The sequence below is a fragment of the Serinus canaria genome, chromosome 13 (assembly GCF_022539315.1).
Source record: "Serinus canaria isolate serCan28SL12 chromosome 13, serCan2020, whole genome shotgun sequence".
Lineage (NCBI taxonomy): Eukaryota > Metazoa > Chordata > Aves > Passeriformes > Fringillidae > Serinus > Serinus canaria.
Genome location: NC_066327.1, coordinates 7,220,975 through 7,241,193, shown reverse-complemented (window position 1 = coordinate 7,241,193; position 20,219 = coordinate 7,220,975). Strand labels below are relative to the sequence as shown.

The 20,219-nt window shown below is 40.5% G+C and overlaps 1 protein-coding gene across 1 annotated transcript in view; it reads right to left on the bottom strand.

The window, feature by feature from the left end:
- ATP10B (ATPase phospholipid transporting 10B (putative)) overlaps nt 1-20,219 on the bottom strand; it is a 47,545-nt gene that overhangs the window by 11,841 nt on the left and 15,485 nt on the right. The window contains exons 4-13 of the mRNA XM_018915333.3: nt 17,913-18,019; nt 14,221-14,352; nt 11,703-11,830; nt 10,334-10,586; nt 9,214-9,449; nt 5,743-5,922; nt 4,614-5,199; nt 3,993-4,099; nt 3,205-3,331; nt 1,540-1,724 (exon numbers count right to left, since the gene is read on the bottom strand). Coding sequence (XP_018770878.2) covers nt 1,540-1,724; nt 3,205-3,331; nt 3,993-4,099; nt 4,614-5,199; nt 5,743-5,922; nt 9,214-9,449; nt 10,334-10,586; nt 11,703-11,830; nt 14,221-14,352; nt 17,913-18,019 — 2,041 coding nt within the window. The remainder of the gene's footprint in view (nt 1-1,539; nt 1,725-3,204; nt 3,332-3,992; nt 4,100-4,613; nt 5,200-5,742; nt 5,923-9,213; nt 9,450-10,333; nt 10,587-11,702; nt 11,831-14,220; nt 14,353-17,912; nt 18,020-20,219) is intronic.

Sequence of the window (20,219 nt, the reverse complement as noted above, 5' to 3'; positions counted from 1 at the left end):
TCAAAACCGAAGTCCTTCTGACTTAGCAAATCTGCTTTGTGTTGGATCAAGTCCCCTTTTAGATACCAACAACTGGAATTGACTTGGTACTAGACAGAAACAGATTTAAGGGGAAAACTCTCATCTCTCCCATCCAGATCTCCTAAATTGGCATATCACTATCAGAGAAAATCCAAAATGATATCAAAGTTATTTGGCTCCCTCTTAGTAAAGTCCTCCTTCTGTGGCATGGCCCTGAATATCTGAGGAGCTAATTGCTCCTCTTTCTGCCTTTTCTGTCAGTTTTATTGAGTGATGATTCAGTTCTATAATGTTATTTTCACTTTATGTAGCATAAGGTACATGTGTAGGATGTTTGCAAGATTTAAATTACACTTAAGTGGGAGGTTCTGGAATCAAATGTACCTCTGACATCTAATAAAAACCTGCACCTAGCATGAACACTTAAAAACCCTAAAAATATTGAAGAAACGTAATTTTTCTGTGAACAAACCAAAAACAGTAGTGGAAATTCCTGGTTTGCCTTGACTTGCCTTTTGAAACAAATCTGCCAAGCTACCTGATCATGTTGCATCTTCTTGGAAGATATTTCATTTTCAGTGTTTGAATAATCTGCTGGGCTCAGGGGTAAGGAGAGGCCCTTCCCACTGACACCACTTCAAGACCTAAGTTTGGCAAAATTAACAGGTTAAATGCTTTGTATTTGTTACTTGTGTCCCTCACTGCTGCTATTGGGAGCCTCTTTCAGAAGTTTGTCTTTGGTCTAATTTTGAAAGTGAGGGAAGAACTAACTCTTATTGTGGAGAAACTCCAGTGTCCCCTGAACCATGGGGATTCCCACAGTCCCCATGTGCATGCAGGTTGTTTCTGAGTCTGGAACCACAGGGGCTGCTGTGGGCAAGTGCCCATGCTGGCATTCCTGGGAGCCAGGGTGGTCCTGCCTGTGGCATCTCTGCTCTGGCACAGGCCACTGTCTAATTTCCATCCTAAATGTATTCATTCTGCTTCCTGTTAAAGCAGATCTGTGTTTCAAATGGAATTACACCTTGGAATCTTTTCTGTGCCAGATCCCACATCATCTTTGCGTGTTTCTCTATTTCCATGACATTGATGGAGACAGGTATTTGCAGAGGGTTTTTCTCGTTTGGAGAGCTACTAGCTGCAGACAAAAGCAGTCAGGAACCAGGCCACTCACTGCTCCATGCAGCTGCCTACAATAAGGAAAACAGCCAGGATTTAACAGTGATTACTTAATCCTCACAACAGCTTTATTGAGAAAAACAAACTTGTATGGGTAACCTGGTTCTCTGGGGAGATGAGGCAGCTCAGGTGGGTAACTTGTCTGGTCACACAGGGAAGCCCTGCCTGCCCTCCCCAGCCTCCTGCCAGCCCTTGGAAGAGCTGAGCTCACTGTGCCTCCTGCTCCTTATGCTATTTGGGGGTTTTTGACTGTTGTTCACTGAGGTCTAAAGCAATGCCAAACTGCAAGACACAAAGAAAAGATAGCAAATTCTGTGCCTTTTGTCTTTCTTTACTCACCTTATTTTCAGTGTTGATGGTGAAGACAGTGTCCCTTTGGTTCAGAAGCTTGCAGGAGTATGCAATGTTAACTGCTGTCTCCGGTTTGTCTCCTGTCAACACCCAAATTTTTATCCCAGCTTCCCTGAGAGACACAATAGTGTCAGGTACTCCATCTTGCAGGCGATCCTCAATCCCTGTTGCTCCTGGGCAAAGAGGAAAAGAAGAGAAATAATTTTCTTTTTCTTGAAAGAGTTGCTATTTTTTGTTTAAAAAAAGGTCTTTGCTTTCCAATCATGCTCCTGAACTTATTAAGAATTGAACCAAGGTTTTGTCCAACAAATAAACATGCAGGCACATGATCTGCATTTGGATTAAGGTCTGAATGTGTCAACAATCAAGTTCTGTCTCTTCATTTTGCTCATTGCAAGAACAATGCATTTCATTTCTTCCTAATAATCCAGAATGACAATGTGCTGGCAGAGGAATCACAGCATATGAATTTTAAAAATACTGCATTAAGTCCCATCAAAGCAACCATAAAATATGAACTTTGACTGTTTAAATGGATGCTGTCCCTGTTGTCAAGCCAGATGCTTCAGCCATCAAAGGCAGAAGAAATGGTACAGTACATTTTCTTTTTGAACATGCACAAACTTAGAAGCAGATGCCAACATTCATCCTGATGATGCTGGGAAATGACCATCTGAATGTTACAGTACTCCTTATCCCTTCCACTAGAGGTCAGTTTGAAGATGCTGTAACTGTGGTACATTAAAGATAGATATTGATTTAGGCTAAGGGAACACTTTTTGCAAATTAAAGTGTGAAAGCACATAGAGCCTTAGTAATTGGCAAAGGTAACAGACTCTGACAGGATCTACATTACCTCTTATGTGGTCTGCTTATGGCATTTACCATTATTACTCTAATTTTTTAAATCACCGTAGAGATTATGAGAAGCCATAATATACTCTATTGCTTGCAATCACAGAAATTCACAAATTGCAGTCAGAGAAAAATGAGACAGACAGCTCCAAAAATCCAAGTTGTAGAGAACAAAATGTTTGCAAACAAAACAGAACAGAAAGCACTGCAGTGTTCCATAATTTAACAGAATGATGTTGTTAGATGTGACTGTGATGAATGATGCAGAAATGTCAATCAATGTAAGTTTTAATGCTAAACATCTTTTTACAAAGTGCACAAAGCAAGCACAACAATGCAACAACAGCAGGATCTCAGCAGCAAAACACCTACATGTTCAAGTTATTGAATTTTATAATACAGTTCAATTACCAAAATTCCCTCAGAATTCATGCTCAAAACTGAAGTTAATTGATAGTATTTTATAAGTTTATCTAAGGATATGCATGATTGAATTGTGGGAACTTCATTATCTACTGTGTCAGCTGAGCCACAGTAACTTGCAGCTGATGTGCATGTTCTTTGCTTGGGGCACACAATAGCTTCAAGAAACTTTTTCAAAGTTAGTGCTGCCCAAAATGCACCAGAACTTGTGCAGACACTGTCATTGGATTTTATCTCCCTAGCCTGGAGATTTCCAAACCACAGAGGAAGTGTTTTAGATATAAATTAGTGTAAGCTGTTGTCTGCCATACTGCCAGGACTATCACAGGAGAGCAAGTGATACTTCACACAATGGCAATTCTTATTTTTAGCTACCCAGCAGGGTGAGTTTGGTCTCCAGATGCTGTGCTGTCTCTATTAACAGCTCCTCTCTGTTGTCAATTGCAGCTTCTGCCTCCCGACGAAAATTGGCCCATTTTTGAAAGTCATCTTCATTCAGGACCTGCATAACACAATTTAAACTGTTTATTTGAAATTTAAATAAGAGAGGAATTGTAACATTCTGGATCACAGAGACTTAACTCGTATCCAAACTGGTAAAGTACTGTGTCATCTTTAAAATAATGCAGACTTTTCCAAGAGAAAACTGCAAGAACAAGTAATTTGTACAAATGACCTACAGCTGAGACTCAATAATATGATGTGGAGAAACTCTTGCTCACACAACTCTTGCGTAGCTGAGAGCACACAGTTTCTGAGGGCTGGTCTACATGTCTCCAGAGCTTGGAAATGACCTATTTGTTGCACAGTGACAACTTCTGTATGAAAGTATGACACTAAAATTCACTAATTCAGGCTGAGAGCAAGGTTTTTGAAAGTTGAATGCCAAGCAAAAGGAAAAAAGGTTGGCTGCTCTGCAGACTCTGTTTCTTTCTTGGAAGCACTGTAGAGTAGGTCAGCTGGAGCTACTAGAGGAGAAACAGAAATAAATGTTTTGAGACTGACTAAAAATCCCTCATTTGGTCACATTGAAGAAAGAGAGGAAAGGCAAATAGAGGGACAAAGAGATGGGCTATATCTGGCTGGTTGTCTGAAGCAGAAGAATAACCACTATATTTTTCTAGCAATTCTGTTGACATCTATGGATCCTGGTTCTCTCCCACCTTCTTAGCCATGCACAGGGTTCTCAGTCCATCATGGGCATAGTAGTCCAGATGCTTCTGTGTTCTTTCTTTTATTCTTTTCAGTCTCTTGTCTGAGCTAATGTCACCTGTGAAACACAAGGAAAAGATTCCATATTTTAAGTACAGATAATTTTCAATCTAATGGCCTCAGATTAAAAAAGAGTGGGCATTGGAGAAAAGTAGATTCCATTACAATAGCAAGTTCATGAAAAGCTCAAAAGTATTGGCTGTGAAGAAGCTGAAATCTTTCTAAAAACTCCTGTTTCCTTTAAGATAACATTACTTGTGTTTTTTTAAATTAATATTACAGCACTCTTGCTGACAACCTGAAAAACAATGGTTGGGCCCTTATGACAGCATTATTGCAGAGTACACAATCCCCATGGGTTAGTATTATCAGTGAATTTTAATTATCCCATTCCATATTCTAAGCACTTCTAAACTTGAATAAATATCTCAGTTCTGATCTGCACGGATAATACCAGCCAAAGCTTATTCTTTCCTTATACTCCTAATATCTTGATAGACTATTTTATGCAGAAAAGACTAGAGCACACTTCTTGTTAGGAGACCCAACAGAAAACCTCCCTGGCTAATTACCTTTGGAGGAGCTGTCCAGCAGGTCCATTATTACAGAGTCAGCTCCTTTTGTGTAGACCACAATCTCCTTGGTTAGAGGGTGTCTCACCACCACAGACATCCTTTTCCTGACTGAGTCAAACCCCAGGGTGTGGAGGATATCAAAGGTCAGGAGCGTGCCCTGCGGCAGCTGCACCGTGACCTGCTCGGGCGTCCGCGACACGAGGACGAAGCCGTAGGCCTGGGCAGCATAGACCAGCGCCGCCTCGTCCGGGCTCTCAGCCTCGTAACAAAACTCTGCTGGCAGAGAAGTGGTGCCTGCAGACCCAAAGACTTCCTCCAAGGAAGCAGCACCAATCTCCGTGCTGCCCTTGTCCTGGAGTTCCTGGGCTCCACTGCTGGCAGAGCGGTCGTTTTCATTGTCACAGCCCTCCAGCACAGCAAGGGGCTCCTCGGTGTTCTTTGCGCTGAAGCTGGCACCAAGCTGTGAGCTAGACTGAGATGATGAAAAAGATTGACTAAGGCTTGCTAATTTTAGCCTTTGAAATAGCTGATGAATCTTCTCCAGGGTGATTCCTGGAGGTTTTATTGGTGGTGGGATTGTGACCTAGAAACAGGAAAAAAACCAAAGGTTAAAAATAAATCAATGTGAACTGTAAGAGCCTTCTCAAAACCTCTCTCTACTTTTCTGCATCTAAATGACAATAACTGCAACTTCCCCTTTTCCCCTGTCCTGCCATTTAACTGTGGTGGGAGGATTTACTACAGAAGTCATATGAGAGATGGCACCCAAATTTGATGGTGATTTGTATCTCTGCTTCTGAAGCAAAGATGCAATGAAGCCCTTGTAGTTCTGTCAATTGCCTGGCAGATCAGAGAAAACCCAGTCTGTTCAACAAACTTACAGCATACATAATACAAAATCTAAAAGAAAAAGTGCAGATCTTGTGGTAGCCTTAGCTATTCATCAAGCATAAAACAAGCTAGGAAGGGATACACAGGCATGGAACAGTAGAGATTACAGAAAATGTAAAGGAACTAGAGGACAACTCTCCAACAAACCATTTTTCACCACTTCAGTTTTCGCTGGACACTACGTTGTTAAATGGAAGCATGACCCATTTTCCTCATGGATTTAAAGTTAGATTACCCTTTGTCTTGGCTCAGTAGCTGTGGAGACCAGAACTGTGTTGCAAATGGCAAGAGCAAGGAAAAAGTCAGTGAAGGACGTGGAAGTCTTCATGTGTATGAAAGGAGAAAAGCTCTCAGTCTGGAGGGCAGCTTCTCGCACTCGCCGCAGCAGCCTGCTGTCAGGAGTCACATACTTCTCCTGGAAGAGAAATTACTCAGCATTAGTTTCATTTTCCCTTGTCCTCAAGGAATAACTGGCAACTTCACAGACTTCTTGAATTTAGACCTAGAAAATGCCTTTTGTACTTAACATCTATGGCAAGATGATGTCTTTCAAAAAGCTGCGTAAGTAGATAATTAGAAGGAAATGCATCTTCAAAATGAAGATGATCTTAGAATTTTATTTCTTTTGAAATCTACTAAAAATAAGAAAATGCATTACTAGGCATTTCAATTCAGCAGCAACTTTCTGAACTCAAAAGTTTCCTCTGGAAAAACTGAAAATTGACAGGCTAATTGTGGCATCAGAGACAGGTTTTAAAAACAAAACAATAAAAAAAAATCAATATTTATCAGAACAATTTTTCTCATCTTCTTTTTCACATTAAGTGAAAACAGCACTGACTTGAATTTTCAGCCTGAACATATATTAAAAATCCTAACCAAGCAAAATAGAAAACTGAATAAAACAGCACTAATGATGATAATCATTTAAATTTGCCACCTTTTCAATGTTAACAATTTTGTTATTGAAAATGCCAATATAAAATGGCTAGTGCCATTCAGTTTTAATATTTCCTCATTAACTTGATAGCATTTCTTCTGCTTGATGGCATGAAAACCTGATGACCATGGGACAATGAAAATCTTTGTTAAATGTTTCTAATAGCAAGGCACTTTTATTGGAACTATTAAATCTAGAAGGAAATGTACAGTCACTCCCTTAATTCATAAGAACTCCAAAGGCAGAGAGAGTAAATTTTCTATCGTGTTCCATTGTGGAAAGATGGATTTTTCTCACAAACTTCTGTCTGCTGACATACCACAGGTCTACAAACACACTCTATCCCAGGAGTACTCAGGATGCTGCAGATTTGTAGCAGAGTAAAAATGCATCAGAGGAGGTGGTGCAAGTTCCAAAGGGCAGGAACTACAGAGAGACCAAAAATTTATTGTTCCCATTTTATTAATAGGGAATTGGCTCAGGTGGCAAAGGATAGTAATATGTCTCATTTAAAGGTCATACAGGGCAAGCTCTGTGCAATACCTCAGTGTCTCTATTTTCACAATTGTCTAGGGCGTTAAAACAATTTATCCAGAGAGAGTGACACCTTTGAGCAGCTAAGGCTGGTTATTTCCATAACAGCAGCTTAATGTTCTTCCACAAAAGAGGCATTTGATACTAGTTCCTCAGATATTGCTTTACAGTGAATTAAAAAAAATGTTTGTTTCTAGAAGAAAAAGAAAAGGCCTGCAGTAAAAAATGTGATTGGAAAATACACTGGCAAGAAATTTCTTTATCATCCTTCAATAGTCATGACCTACAAGAAGTTCTCAGAAGTCATGGCTCATGGGTTCTCAAGAATCCACGGAGATGTTCTCAGCAGCTCATGAGGTTTGGGCTGGAAAATACTCGGATAACAACTTCCAGAACTCCCATATTCCAAGAACAGTAGGAGCTCTGAGTGGTACTTACTACAGGACAGCAGAATTGAATGAGGTAAGTAGGATCTTACAACAACTGCAGCAAATAGAGAGTTCTGAGAATTCTGCATTTATTAGACTATATTTTTTTTTAATAAAAAGATTTGGATGGGTTTTCTGGGCCTTTAGTTTTATTTGGAATTCTAATTTTGAAAGTGTATTGATGCTTTGTTCACAGGCATCTTAGGATGAGGGAAGAAATGAGAATCTTGACTTCACGTTTCAGAAGGTTTGGTTTATTATTTTATGATATATATTATATTAAAAACTATACTAAAAGAATAGAAGAAAGGATTTTTTCAGAAGGTTAGCTAAGAATAGAAAAGGAATTAATAACAAAGGTTTGTCTCTGACTGAGACAGTTTGGACACGTGCACTGTGATTAGCCATTAATTAGAAACAACCAGATGAGACCAATCACAGATCCACCTGTTGCATTCCACAGCAGCAGATTAGAATTGTTTGTATTTTGTTCTTGAGGCCTCTCAGCTTCTCAAGAAGGAAAAATCTTAAAGAAAGGATTTTTCATAGAACGTGTTTGGTAACAGTACATGACCTTTTAGTGTTCACAAAAGCCTTGTCTGGAGCGTCTGCTGAAAAACTTTCAAGAAGAGCAGAACAGTCTGACTTTAATTAGGCTGTGGGTGAATTTGGGAAGCTTCAGACCTAAATTGCAGCAGATCCTGCTCCCCCCTGACTGCAGCCTGCACGATCCAATTGAGGACTCTGATTCTTTGTCTCCCCCTTCCCTCTCTTAGCTCTAGCAAGGCTTGGGTTTTTCCTCTCTACCTGTTGGCTCTCTGTGGCTGTTGTCACATTGATTGAAGGGACAGGAGCACAGCCAGACTAAGAATGGTTTATTGCTTAGATAACATCAGTCTCAAAGGCCACGAGATCTAAAAGACAGCAAGCAGTCAGCCATAGTCTAAGATGGTCACAAGCTCTTTGTTGCAGACAGTGTATAACTTTCTAATCCAATGGACAGTTGCTACAGAGTGTTTTGCTTTTCTAACCTGTCACCTTTACTTCTTTCTACTGCAGTGGGGATAGTTTTGTCCAATAAGGTCTTGTTACATGTACACATATAGGTCTCTATTATAACATCCAGCTCTGTTATATTATAACTCTTAGCTTATTCTATTCAAATCACAATACTGAGACAGAGTGGAAATTTTCCAGAGTAGAAATCCACTTTGATTTAGGTGAAATGTACATCTTTGAATTAAGTCTGTAGCTTGCCAACATAGCTGTTTAGTCTGACTCCTGACCCAGGAGTTCTTTCTGATAAAGAAAAATTAGTGGCAAATGACACACGAAATCAGTAGAATGAATATGCATGAACCTATTGTGAAATTGCAGGCATATGAATTTGGGAGGGAGATAAAAAAGAATCTGGAGTTCCCAAAGGCACTTGTGCCATTTTAGGGGAACGATTCCCACATGCGTCCAGTGCTGTAATAAACATACTGGCTTTACAACTTCCACAAAGTTGTGGAGTTTGTTTGGTTCCACAAATGAATGCTACACTCTAAAACCCTTCATCATCTTATCTAGTGCAGTCCCTTACTTAAGAAGAAACTTTCTATATTCTACAGTAACATAAGTTGATGATTTCTCTGTTCAATGTCTGTGTACCTTGCTTTCATATCAATCTAGACTCTTCTAAGGCTGTGAATCATGCCCTCTTGAGTCTGGGAAGGTTTATCTTTCTGATTCCCACATTTTTCCATCCCAAAAGCAGCAGAAGGGTAAGTTAGGAGGCGTTGGCTCAGGCTGCTGTACTCACGATGGGGCTGCTGAAGGCCACCTGGGACTGGCTGCTGTCCCTCCTCCCCACGGACCTGCTCCTGGCGTGGCCCTTGGAGTGTGCCCGGTCACTCTGGCACCTCCTCAAAGGCCCCACGCTGCTGGGCTTGCTGCTGGCTGGTCTCACAGGGTTCATGGGAGGGAGAGTGAAGTGCTGAAGCTTTGCAAAATCCTCGTTGTCTAAATCCAGCTCTCTCTGTGTTTTCAGTCGCCTGTCTGTAAAAGAAAATCAAAACCTGACTTCTGATTCTCTGATTTTTTTTTTCATTGTTTGGTAGGAATTCCTTGATCTGTTAACAAACTAAATCAAAGCCAAAACATTTCAAAAGGCATCACCAGAAAAATTTCACTGCCCACTGTCCGGCAGTTCCTGGCAATTGCCACTGTTATTATTGAAAGAAAATAAAAATGTGTTTTTAAAGTGATCAGTCACTTTTATGGGCTTCTCTTAATGTTTCGTCTCTTCAGCTGCTTTTTGCAGTTGAAATATGGTAATTCACAAATCTGCTAAGGTTTTCAGTCACAGAACACAAACAACTTTTTGGCAGCTGCTTGCTAGCTTAACAGGATCCTTTCCCCTACAGAGAGCATGAAAGTAATGACGAAGAAGGAGCCTGAGTCAACACCATGAATTCAGAGCACCATGTGCCAGGATCCTCCAGACCCGGACTGCAGCCAGGATCCACTCCAGGAAATGAGTCCCTGTATTTCTCATATCACACAGGAGTCTGTGTTTACATAGTCACAGAAAGAATTACTTTTGGACCCACTGAGTTTAAATATTAACCAGCATCAGTTTGTGGGCTTATAAAATGTTGTCTGGTGTTCATTCAGAAATGAAAGTGTTCTCTTTGAATGCAGGGCAAATCCTGGAGGTGCCTGCAGAGGGATCTGGAAAACCTTTCCCCTCTGCCATCTGAATCATTTAAACCACCTTCACTTTCGTGAATCTCTGTAACAGCAGTCCCTCACAAAAAAGTGACCATTCCACAAAACTCTACATTTGATCAGAGGGCTCAGTATGTTTATGTATTAATATTTAAATTAATAATGTCTAATTGCTCAGACAGAAAAAGCAAGTATAAAAAAGTGTCTCTCACCATTTTCCTGATGGGAAAACTCGATTCCATCAACAGTACAGCGTCGGAACACCATTTTGTTTTCTGTTAGTGTCCCAGTTTTGTCTGAGAAGATGTACTGGATCTGTCCAAGGTCTTCAGTGATAGTGAGGGCACGGCACTGGATGGGCAAATCTGCTTCTTCATCATACAGGTCAATGTCATTGTGAATTAAGAACACTTGTCCCAGTTTGACCAACTCAATTGACACATAAAGAGATATGGGGATTAAAATCTGAAAGAGAGTTTAAATTCTCAGTGAGGGGTGAGATAAAATTCACTGCTTTCTATCAGCAGTGTCCTGGCACAGGCATACTAATGATTTCCAAAGAAACAGCTCTCCTAGAGACACATTGTAAGAGTGATGAATTCAGGGGTGAAAATAATCCTGCACACAATTGCAGTGGAGAAACAGGGATAAGTGGCAAAGAGAATACTAAATTGCTAGAGTACTAAATTCAAAGGTAGGTCTTTCAGAGGATGCCCTTACAAAGCACATTTTCTGGACATGGGATCATTCTCTCTCTTACCCTTCTGAAACTCTGAAAGGATGGACTAGCACAGACTAACTCTTAGTGCAGAAAAGTTTCACACACCATTACTTTGCATGCAATACTTCCCACCCACAAACTTCCCTGCCCTGAAAGAATAATGAATTCTTCAGATGCACAAATATTCTGTTTCAGTAATGAAGAATAATCCCCCAAGGAATCTCTGAGCTGCTCTGAAAGTTATATTCAAATTTTGTTAATATTGAAGAAGTTCTGTCCACTTAAATCTCAGAGCTGACATCAAGAAATCTGAAAAGTAAATGTAATTTTTTCCCTCACCCAATAAAATATTCTTTCCCAATTAGGCTTAATCACACTCAGAAATACAAGTATCCTACTTCTAATTTAGCTTCTTTCCTAGACCAGATGAACCATACCTAGTTATTATTCCCCACTGGCAAATTGGCAATTTTTGTTTCACTGTTTTTCTGAACTGCTAAGTGGCCTTCTTATTTTGGAATTCTGGATATAGGCAGGAAAAAAAAAAGCTGGTATTTGGATGTAAATATCTTTTTTGTATCTGCTAGATATTCTGAATTAAAGATATTATACATGTGTATCCTTGTGGGGTTTCAATAGCAAGAAAAATAAAGGAACAAGAAAGAAAAAAAAAGAAAAAATAAACATTATTTCACACTTGACTGATTTGAAGCACTCCTAGCAATATTTTCAAATAGGATTAAGAAGGCACTGCACAGCTATTAATTGATATTGTTTGTTCATTAGTGGTTATACTATTATACTATACAATTTTGAGTAGCTTCTTCCTTGGAGGTAACAGAGAGGTTTTTGTCTTTTACCTGCAACAGGATTATCATTGTCAGGAACATGTAGAAACCATCAAGAACTGGAGTCACAAAACTGCCATTCCAGTCTGGGACAGCATAAGGTGGATGCTCCCAAAAGTTTCCTGTCCAGATGCCATGCCCTGTAGGAGTGAGGCACAAGACTGAAACTGGCTGAGAGTGGAGTGAGTGACAAAGCTGCTGAAATGTGCAGGTATGAACTGCTCTGCTCACAAAACAGAGAGAGCATTTCCAAAACAATGCTCCCCAAGCAATGCTGCAAATCTTTTGGAGAATGCAAAGCCCCTGCAGAGCTCTGCAGCACATGCACATGATTGATATGCTAGAGAGAAATGACTCTTCAGGGACATTTTCATTCACCTCTGCTTCCTCAGGTGTTTCCCAAGGCTCTTAGCTCTGCACAGATCTTTTCTCATTCTGTGTTTCCCTGCTGGAAGACTCCATCTCTATCACCTACCCATAAAAATCCTCAGAGCTGAAGACTCTCTTTCCTCTCACAGAAATAAACCTTAGAACCTTTGTATGTAGACAAACTAAAATATTTCTTATTCTCCCTGACCATTCTTGATTTCCATCTGTCTTTGCTAAGAGTTGACAAATCCCCTAAACTCAATCTGGGCAACTCATCTTTACATTCCTTCAATTAAATCATATCTCAAACTGCTTCTTCCTCTGTGTTTTAAATACCAGCAGATACCATTGCACTGCTACAACAAAGCCTCTGTTCCAGGACTCAACAACATCCCATCACAACTGTTTTACCACTTTCCATACTGTCCTTATTGAAATAAACCTTTTTCAAGGAGGTTACTAAATTTACAGCATCAGAAGCTTCCCACAGAGCTAAAGCAAACATCTTGGTTTCCTCATTGCCTAATTTGTCCAGATGCCAAAAGCCTCTATCAAATAAAACTTCCATTAACAGCAGTTAACCAAGCAGTTGTTTTGCAGCATCTGCCTACTCAAATGCTGCCAAAAATGTTCAAATTATTTCAGCATTGCTCTGTGGCTGCTTCAGACCACAGTCACATCTGAACAAGGACAATTCTGCTCTACAAGCCACTTCTTACCTCAATTTATCACTGTGTGCAAGAACAATCCTGATAACTGATCCACCAGTGACACTTTTTCCTAGAACCCCACATTCAGACAAGGCTGCAAAGCAAGAACTCATGGCAGAGACTCTGGATTGTGGATGGCTGAAAGGTAATGGACTTTTTATGCTTTCACATCTTTCACTTAGATTATGACTACTTTTTTTTTTTTTTTTAGCCTGACTAGATAAATTATTTTTCAAATGCTGATTTTTTTTAAGGCTTCTTTTAACCTTAAGTTGAAGGACTTTATTACTCAAGAGCCCCTACAAACCAGACAAGGCAAGTCTCTAAATTCACATGACAGCAGCTAGGGAACAAGGAAAATAAAATCTCTCCCTCACACAGAGCTCACTTGTGAAACTGAAATCCCATTTTGGTACCAAAAGTCCCACTGCAACATGAAGCAGAAATACTAAAGAAGTGATCAGGTCAGGTCAGCTGTTCATCTGTTTTGGATGGTCCTTACTTCCCATGGTATCACACCTGATGTCTGGCTGGTGCCACATCACATTCCTGCAGGGCAGGCACAGGAAAACTTGATGTGACTGTCACTAAATCAGAGCAGTAGCACTGAGTAAATTGGCACTGAAACAAAATCCATTAAAAGAAAAAGGGGCTCATGGGAGCCCCTGCAATCTCCTTAAAGCATTGCCCCATTCAAAAGTCAGTACACTTAAAATTTGGTCCTTTGCTCCAAATGATGAGATCCTGTTAATTCTGGCCTGCCTGGGACAGAGTGCCACCACAGCTGGAAGGCAAGCAGGTGCTCACACACAGTGAAGATGACCTTTTTGAGATTACCAGTCCAGTAAACTCCAGTCAGCCACCAAACACCAGTTAATAAATTCACATGTGCTCACCTGCAAGGACCCCAGAAAAATGCAGGCTGTTCCAATATAAGCAATTGATCAATTTCACAGCCTGATGTAAAGGGGCTTTTGAGAAGGAAGGAAGCCGTGGAGGATGTAAACTGAATGATTTAGTTAGGAGCAGCTCATGGGTTCTAAATTGTGTGTCTCTGTTTAATACCACTCCCAAACATATTAGAGGAAGACGCTACTGAAATGAAGGTAAAGCAAAATCATTTTACTTTTGCTGTTGTGCACAAGGAACAAACACCCCCTCAGGAAGGAAGGAACATCTCAGCTGACAAACATTGATTCCTACAATGCACTCACAGAAGGGCTTTCTCTTGCTTTGCAGGAATGATACCATGGTGGGGATGAATGTTATCTGAAACATTTATGGCCAAGTTTTCTTCACCTGAATTGCTCAGATTTGCCATTTTAACTCACCTACTGGAAAGACCAAGGAGCCCAAAGACCCCAGGAACATTCAGCTGCAGATCTCACTCACGTCTGTAACATCAATTTTAATCACCATTTGGGAAATAGATTTTTGTCAGTGCTTCATACCTACAGCTCCAATGAGGCACATCACAAACAGGAGTCCCACACACAAGAAAATGTCCCTGTTCATCCTCTGCTCGATCCGGCTGCGCTTGTAGCGGGGACCGCTGTTGTTCAGCATGGCCTTGGTCTCATGACCTTCAAAACACAGATTAATACTATCATCTTTATGTTATATTTTGTATTTTGGTCTGGTTTTTAAAAAGGTATTCTCTCCCCAGCTGAGAGCAGGCTGACTAATGCTGACATTCAGAACTTTCCTTGTCCATCTTCCTATTTGACTGTCTACATCAGAGTCTAAATCTTGTAGTTTACCAAAAGCCTCCATTATATCACAGGTTTCAGCTGTCATATCAATTTTTCTGTCCCAATGGCAGCAGATTAAGTTGGATCATAAGGTTTATATAAACTATCAAAACCCAAATATCCATGAGAAGAACAAGAAAATGAACAATAGTCTTACAATTTTCTATTTTATGAACAATTTGTTTAGGTGCTATACAGATTCCTGAAACCTACATTTGAATATTTTTCAGCAGCCATTCAAAAGCCACTAGATACATTTTGTATGTTAAATAAAATTCAACAAGTCAGTGAAAAACAATAATATTTAGTTTTTCATTATTTGATTGTAAAGTGCTGACAAAACAGTTATATGAGAAATAAAAAAACCCCAATTCTTATACTTAGTGAGATAGAAGTGAACTGTTATAATAATAATGAAAAAAATAAAGAAGTGCTGCAAGAAGTCAAAAAAGCAGAAATTACTTTTTCAATTCTATTAATATTTTCTAAACTGTGGCTCCACAACTTGGATATCTGGACACCATCTGTTGTTAGATTGATTTGTATCTTTTATGTTTATTTCTGCAGTCCTTTCCCCTGAAAACACAGACCCTGCAGGCTTGTATTTAGTTTTCATTTGTATGTGCATGATGTGTGTGACAAGGACTGTTTTCCAAGCTGCCTTTTAGCTTTCTCCAGGGAAGGGATTTAACCCAAGAACTGGAAGTTAGGTGCAGTTCAATCCCACCTGCTGGATTCATTCCAGGTTTACATCAGTGGTTATTAATTAAGAAGAGAGCTAGAGAGAAAATTAGTCTCCAGCCTTATGTTCAGGACATTCACTAAGAGCTGGGGATCCTGGCTTACCATTCCAATGAATATGTAACTATTTACAAGACCTGGAGCTGTGTCAGTGGGACCAGTTTATCCTAGCAGTGCTCTTGCCCTTCCAACTCACACATAAGCACAAACCCTCTTGTTCCACTCAGGCAGGTATTCAGTGAACAGGCTGGAAGCAGGAGATGTGTGTTCACTCCCATACAGGCAGAGCTCAGAACAAACCCCAAGCCTTCCCTTTGGTGAGCAAAATCTCTTAACCACAGAGTTACCCTGAAGGGGAGAGCACTGCTGCTTGATTTTCTGTGCCTCCAGGAGCTGTGTGAGTCTTATTCCTCACTTTTCTTTTATGTCAGGAGTAATGGAATGCTTTGCATTGAAATCAAAACAAGCCAAAGCCCTCTAATGCCTCCCAGAAAACCCTCAAAGAAGTGTTGATGAATTTATTTCAGGAAGAAATTGTGATGAGCTTATTTCCAAATATCAGTTCTACAATTCCTTTCCACTTCAGGTGATCATCAGGAAAAGAACACTTCTGTAACACAGTTATCACCTAAGGAACAGAAAATCAGGAATATGAGAAATAAACTGCTTTGTTCTCCTCTGATCCTCACCCTTTCCTCTGCTGTGAAGCACAGCACCTCACCTACCACCCCAATGGTACCTTGCCTCTCTATTTCTAGATGCTGATGGGCTCATCTAAAACTTCTTTCTGGTACTTTAGTATATGAAAAGCATATAATTCCTACTGCTGTCCCAATCAGAATGAGAAAACTACATTGGCTGTCTCTCTGTAATGAGGTTTTTGTGTTTTATGCTATTGCTTTGTGTAGAGCAATTTGGGTAGCCATGAAAAGTGCAGCTGTCCTCGGGTCAGATGGGAGCTGCTCAGACCAAGCAATTGCTCTCAGTGATGGCTGCACTCCTCACAAAGGCTCCCATTAGAAAGGAAGTCTGAGGAGTAATAGAGTCATAAAAATGGAAAGTGTGCCATCTTATTATGGGACTGATCTTGATTGTTCAGAAAAGGTCACAGACCATGATTAAAAGCCAGAGTATAATCAATGTCAAAGAACCCTAGAAATGAGGCTGATACTGACTGAAGCCAGTCTAATTTTAGGGAAAAAAAAAAAACAACCCAAAACTTTTATGCTGACATTAACAATAAGAACTCAGGGTGAAATTGGTTTGAAGACCTACTCATATGAAAACCACCATGTCCTGGGAATAACTTTAAAACTCCAACCTTTTCTACTGGCAGCTTAAGCAACATAAATGGAGATCCACATTAGGATCTGTGCTGGTGGTGGAGGGAACATACTGGGAAAGCTGAACTGAACAGGAGAAAATGAGGAGCTGCAACAGGAGAAGGGAAGATAAATTACTCCAATTATATCAGGAATGATCCCCACTGAGATTTTTATACAGCAGCTACTTTGGGGAAAAAAAAAGGATTGCAGAGTTTGGCTGTAGCTCTTCTCCTCTGCCTGGTGGGCACCACCCTTGCATGAGGTGTTCACAGAGACAGGCAATGGGAGACCTGCCAAGGCAAAGCTGCCTGGGAAACTTATGGGAGCTGCAGACAGAGTCCAGTTGTGTGGCAGTGAAATAGACAGTCTGGTGTCAGGGAAATTGTGCCAGGCTGAGGAGATTAATATCTAAGCTAAATGACTCTTGTAAAGCTGGGACTTCTCTTAGGTGGCTCAGCCCTGAGCCCCTTGTTGCTGATTAGACATAAAACAGTTTAAATAACTCTACTGGAAAGATAACAATAGCTAATGGGATTAATTGTTGTGTTTGAGTTGACTTTTATTTAATCTGCAAAGAAGAGGGAAGCTGATTCTATCTGATGCAGAAGAGGGCCCAGCTGGCAAAGCCAATGATAAATCATGCTCACTGGGCAGAAGCAGGGCTAACACTCCAAAGGTAAAAGATGCTGAGAAACAGATGAACTGACCCACTGCTGAACCTGGCACTACTGCATTTAATCTGGGCACCAGCACCATCTCTCTGGTCCATGTCTCCTGCACGGAGCTCATGGCTGCACAGACACCCTCTGTCTGTGTCAGCACAAACCTGTGCTGCTGCTGCTGCCTTGGCTGTCACCTCCAGCTGCTGCCTCACTGCCTCCTGGGTGCTGGGTTGAATGGACAAATGAAATTCACTGATGACTTTTTTTTCCCTAATTAGCTCTTTAGCTGCTCCAGTTTCTACCCTGAGGAGCCAGTGAGACCTCCCTTAGGGCAGCTGAGTAGATTTTATGACAGATGGAATTAGTGGTATAGCAAGAGCTGAGGGTTAAATACACCTGAGCAATTTTTTACTTGTCTGGATATTTTTACAAGATATTTGACATGCACAAGGATACTGTCACTTGCCAAAGACCCAGTGCAAGACTTGCTGGCTTTGGAGATGGATGAGTAATACCTTCACTTAAAAAAAATTATATACTCATTCTGTGCACTACCAGTTTTTAAAACAAAATGTCAAATTATGTTGCAAAATTAGATTATGTTATTTTTTAGGGGTATTTACAGGGAAACTCTCAGTTTACCTAAATAAAAAGTACATCTTACCTGCATATATAACGATCCCTACTGCAGCCTCAGTGTTTCTGATTGTGCATCCACGAAGCAAGAGGTTTTCAATGTTGAGACCTACCTGTTCATGGTTTGGCTGCTCCCTAGAAGAAATATGATCAAGTAGAGCAATTCATTTTTCTGTTCTAATGGAGTGTTAAAGAAAATTTTCATGTGCATGTCTGTTTCAAGTTGGAATAAAGCAATTTTGTAGGCCTTTTTTTGCTTTTATTTCCCTTAGTTTCAAGAAAACTTTTCCAGCAAGAAGTTACACAGAGAAATCCAAGTCTTTTAAAGACCACTAGCAGAGTGTGTGTCATGATGCCAATACAAAGCAAGTCTGGCTTTCACTTGGAAACTTATCTGGCAGATTCAATATCTTATGTAAGAAAACAAGAATCATTTTGCAACTTCTTACAGCCAAATTTATTTTAGAAAGATGAGCAGAGGTTCAGATGAATACATCTAGACCCTGCAGAGCCTCTGTGACTCCATCAGCCACCAAAGGCCTTTGTCAATCTTTCACTGCAGCAGTCTTTGAGCTGAGGAGCTCTTCCTCATTCTCATCCTGGATAGAAGAATTTTCATCCTGGCTAAAGGTGCCCCATCACTGACCAGATCCTTCTGCTTGCAGAAAAAACTGGTGAAAACCATAATGTCAGTGCCCATCAGGCAGGAAATCTGTTTCTTCCCTCTGAAAATTAATGGCACACACCTACCCCTACCCACAGCTTTTGTTTTACACTGGTAGGTTCCCCTTGATATCTATCTGAGAGCTTCTATTTCAGATGCTTTGTCTTGTTCTGTAATGTAAAGGGCAGGGTGGGAAAAGACCTTTTTTTTTTCCCCAGAATAATCATCTCTCTCTACTTTCTATCTGGTAGTTCGTGTTTCATTTACCAGCAAACAGTCTCATCCCTCAAATGAAGGGCAGGGCTAGGTGTTGTATTAGAGCAAGTCAAGTCCAATGTCTAAGTGCAGCTGCACGTGATTGCACAACCTAAACTTTCCAAGGGAAAAGGTGTACACGTGTCAACAACCTACAGCTGGTGGAATTTTGTAAAAACATAATGCCAGAAATCTGTTTTTCTTGGAATCTAGATTCAGCCTTGGGGAACTCATTTAATAGAAGCCTTCTTGCATCCCCTTGAACAGAATTTTCTGTGACTGGACATGTCAGATGGATGTCACCAAGTTATTTCTTATCATTTTTACCAGAGACTACTCCTGCTATTTTATAGCAAGGCAGTAGAGCCTCAAGAATTTATTAAGGGTTCATGGGAAAAAAGGTAGCCTGTTCCAAATAATTTGTGTTTACAAAATAGCTGAAATCTCAGCAGACCAAAGACAGAAACTTCACTAACTCTCAGCAAGTAATTTTCCCCAGCAAATTCTTTCTTCTGTTCCTGAAGAGGGGAGAGAAAGGCAGCTAATTCCATGTTCCATCAAGCGAGAGAGATTATGGGCATTCACCAAAAGATTTCTGTTACAGACTTTCAGTTGAGAGTTGAATGTTTTGAAGCCAGTCCTGAGTCCTAAGTGGGTGTATTTGTGTGTGATTCCTTTGGACACATCTCCTGCATTTCTATAATCTCAGTGCTCTTTGCTAATTGGAGGGATTGCTTCAATTTCACTTGTACCCAGTGGTCCCTGAAGCCACCAACCACAGCCAGCAATCAATACAAACTCGACCTCTTTTTCCCTTGTAGGATATTGCAGCAGAGGAGATTTGGCATTGCTATTAGAGGCACATTTCTTACAGGGCACAGCCTCAACACCAGATTAGGTATGGTCAGTGCTAATGGGAGATAATCCCTGCTTTGCTCTGTCACAGAGCCAGGCATTTGCAGCTCCTCCAGGTGCAGCACTCTCACTGCTTCTTGCAGAGCCACCAGCTCCTAGTTTAGCTACTGGAACATTCAGCAAAGCTGGGGCATGGATGAGGATGCTGGCACCTTCATGCAGCTCAATTACTTGCATAGCAATGGGGCAGTGGATATTGGGACAGCTCTCTGCTGTGGTGTGGGAATAAGCTGCTCTGTGTTGGAGGGGAAGAGAATTTCAAGACATGGGCCATGACATAGAAATTTGCCTTATAATTCATACGTGGGGTTAAATCTGCTGAATTTGCTGTTATGCCTGTGCCAGAATTATTTAATGAAGAAAGATAAAAAAGAAACCTGCCCTACTTTTTTATACTAATCTAGTGCATCAGTTCAATAGCATTCTGCATGCATGTTTGATTTTTCTACCTTTCTAATAAGAAGGAACTCTGGATTGTTTATCAGATCTTGGACACCTTTT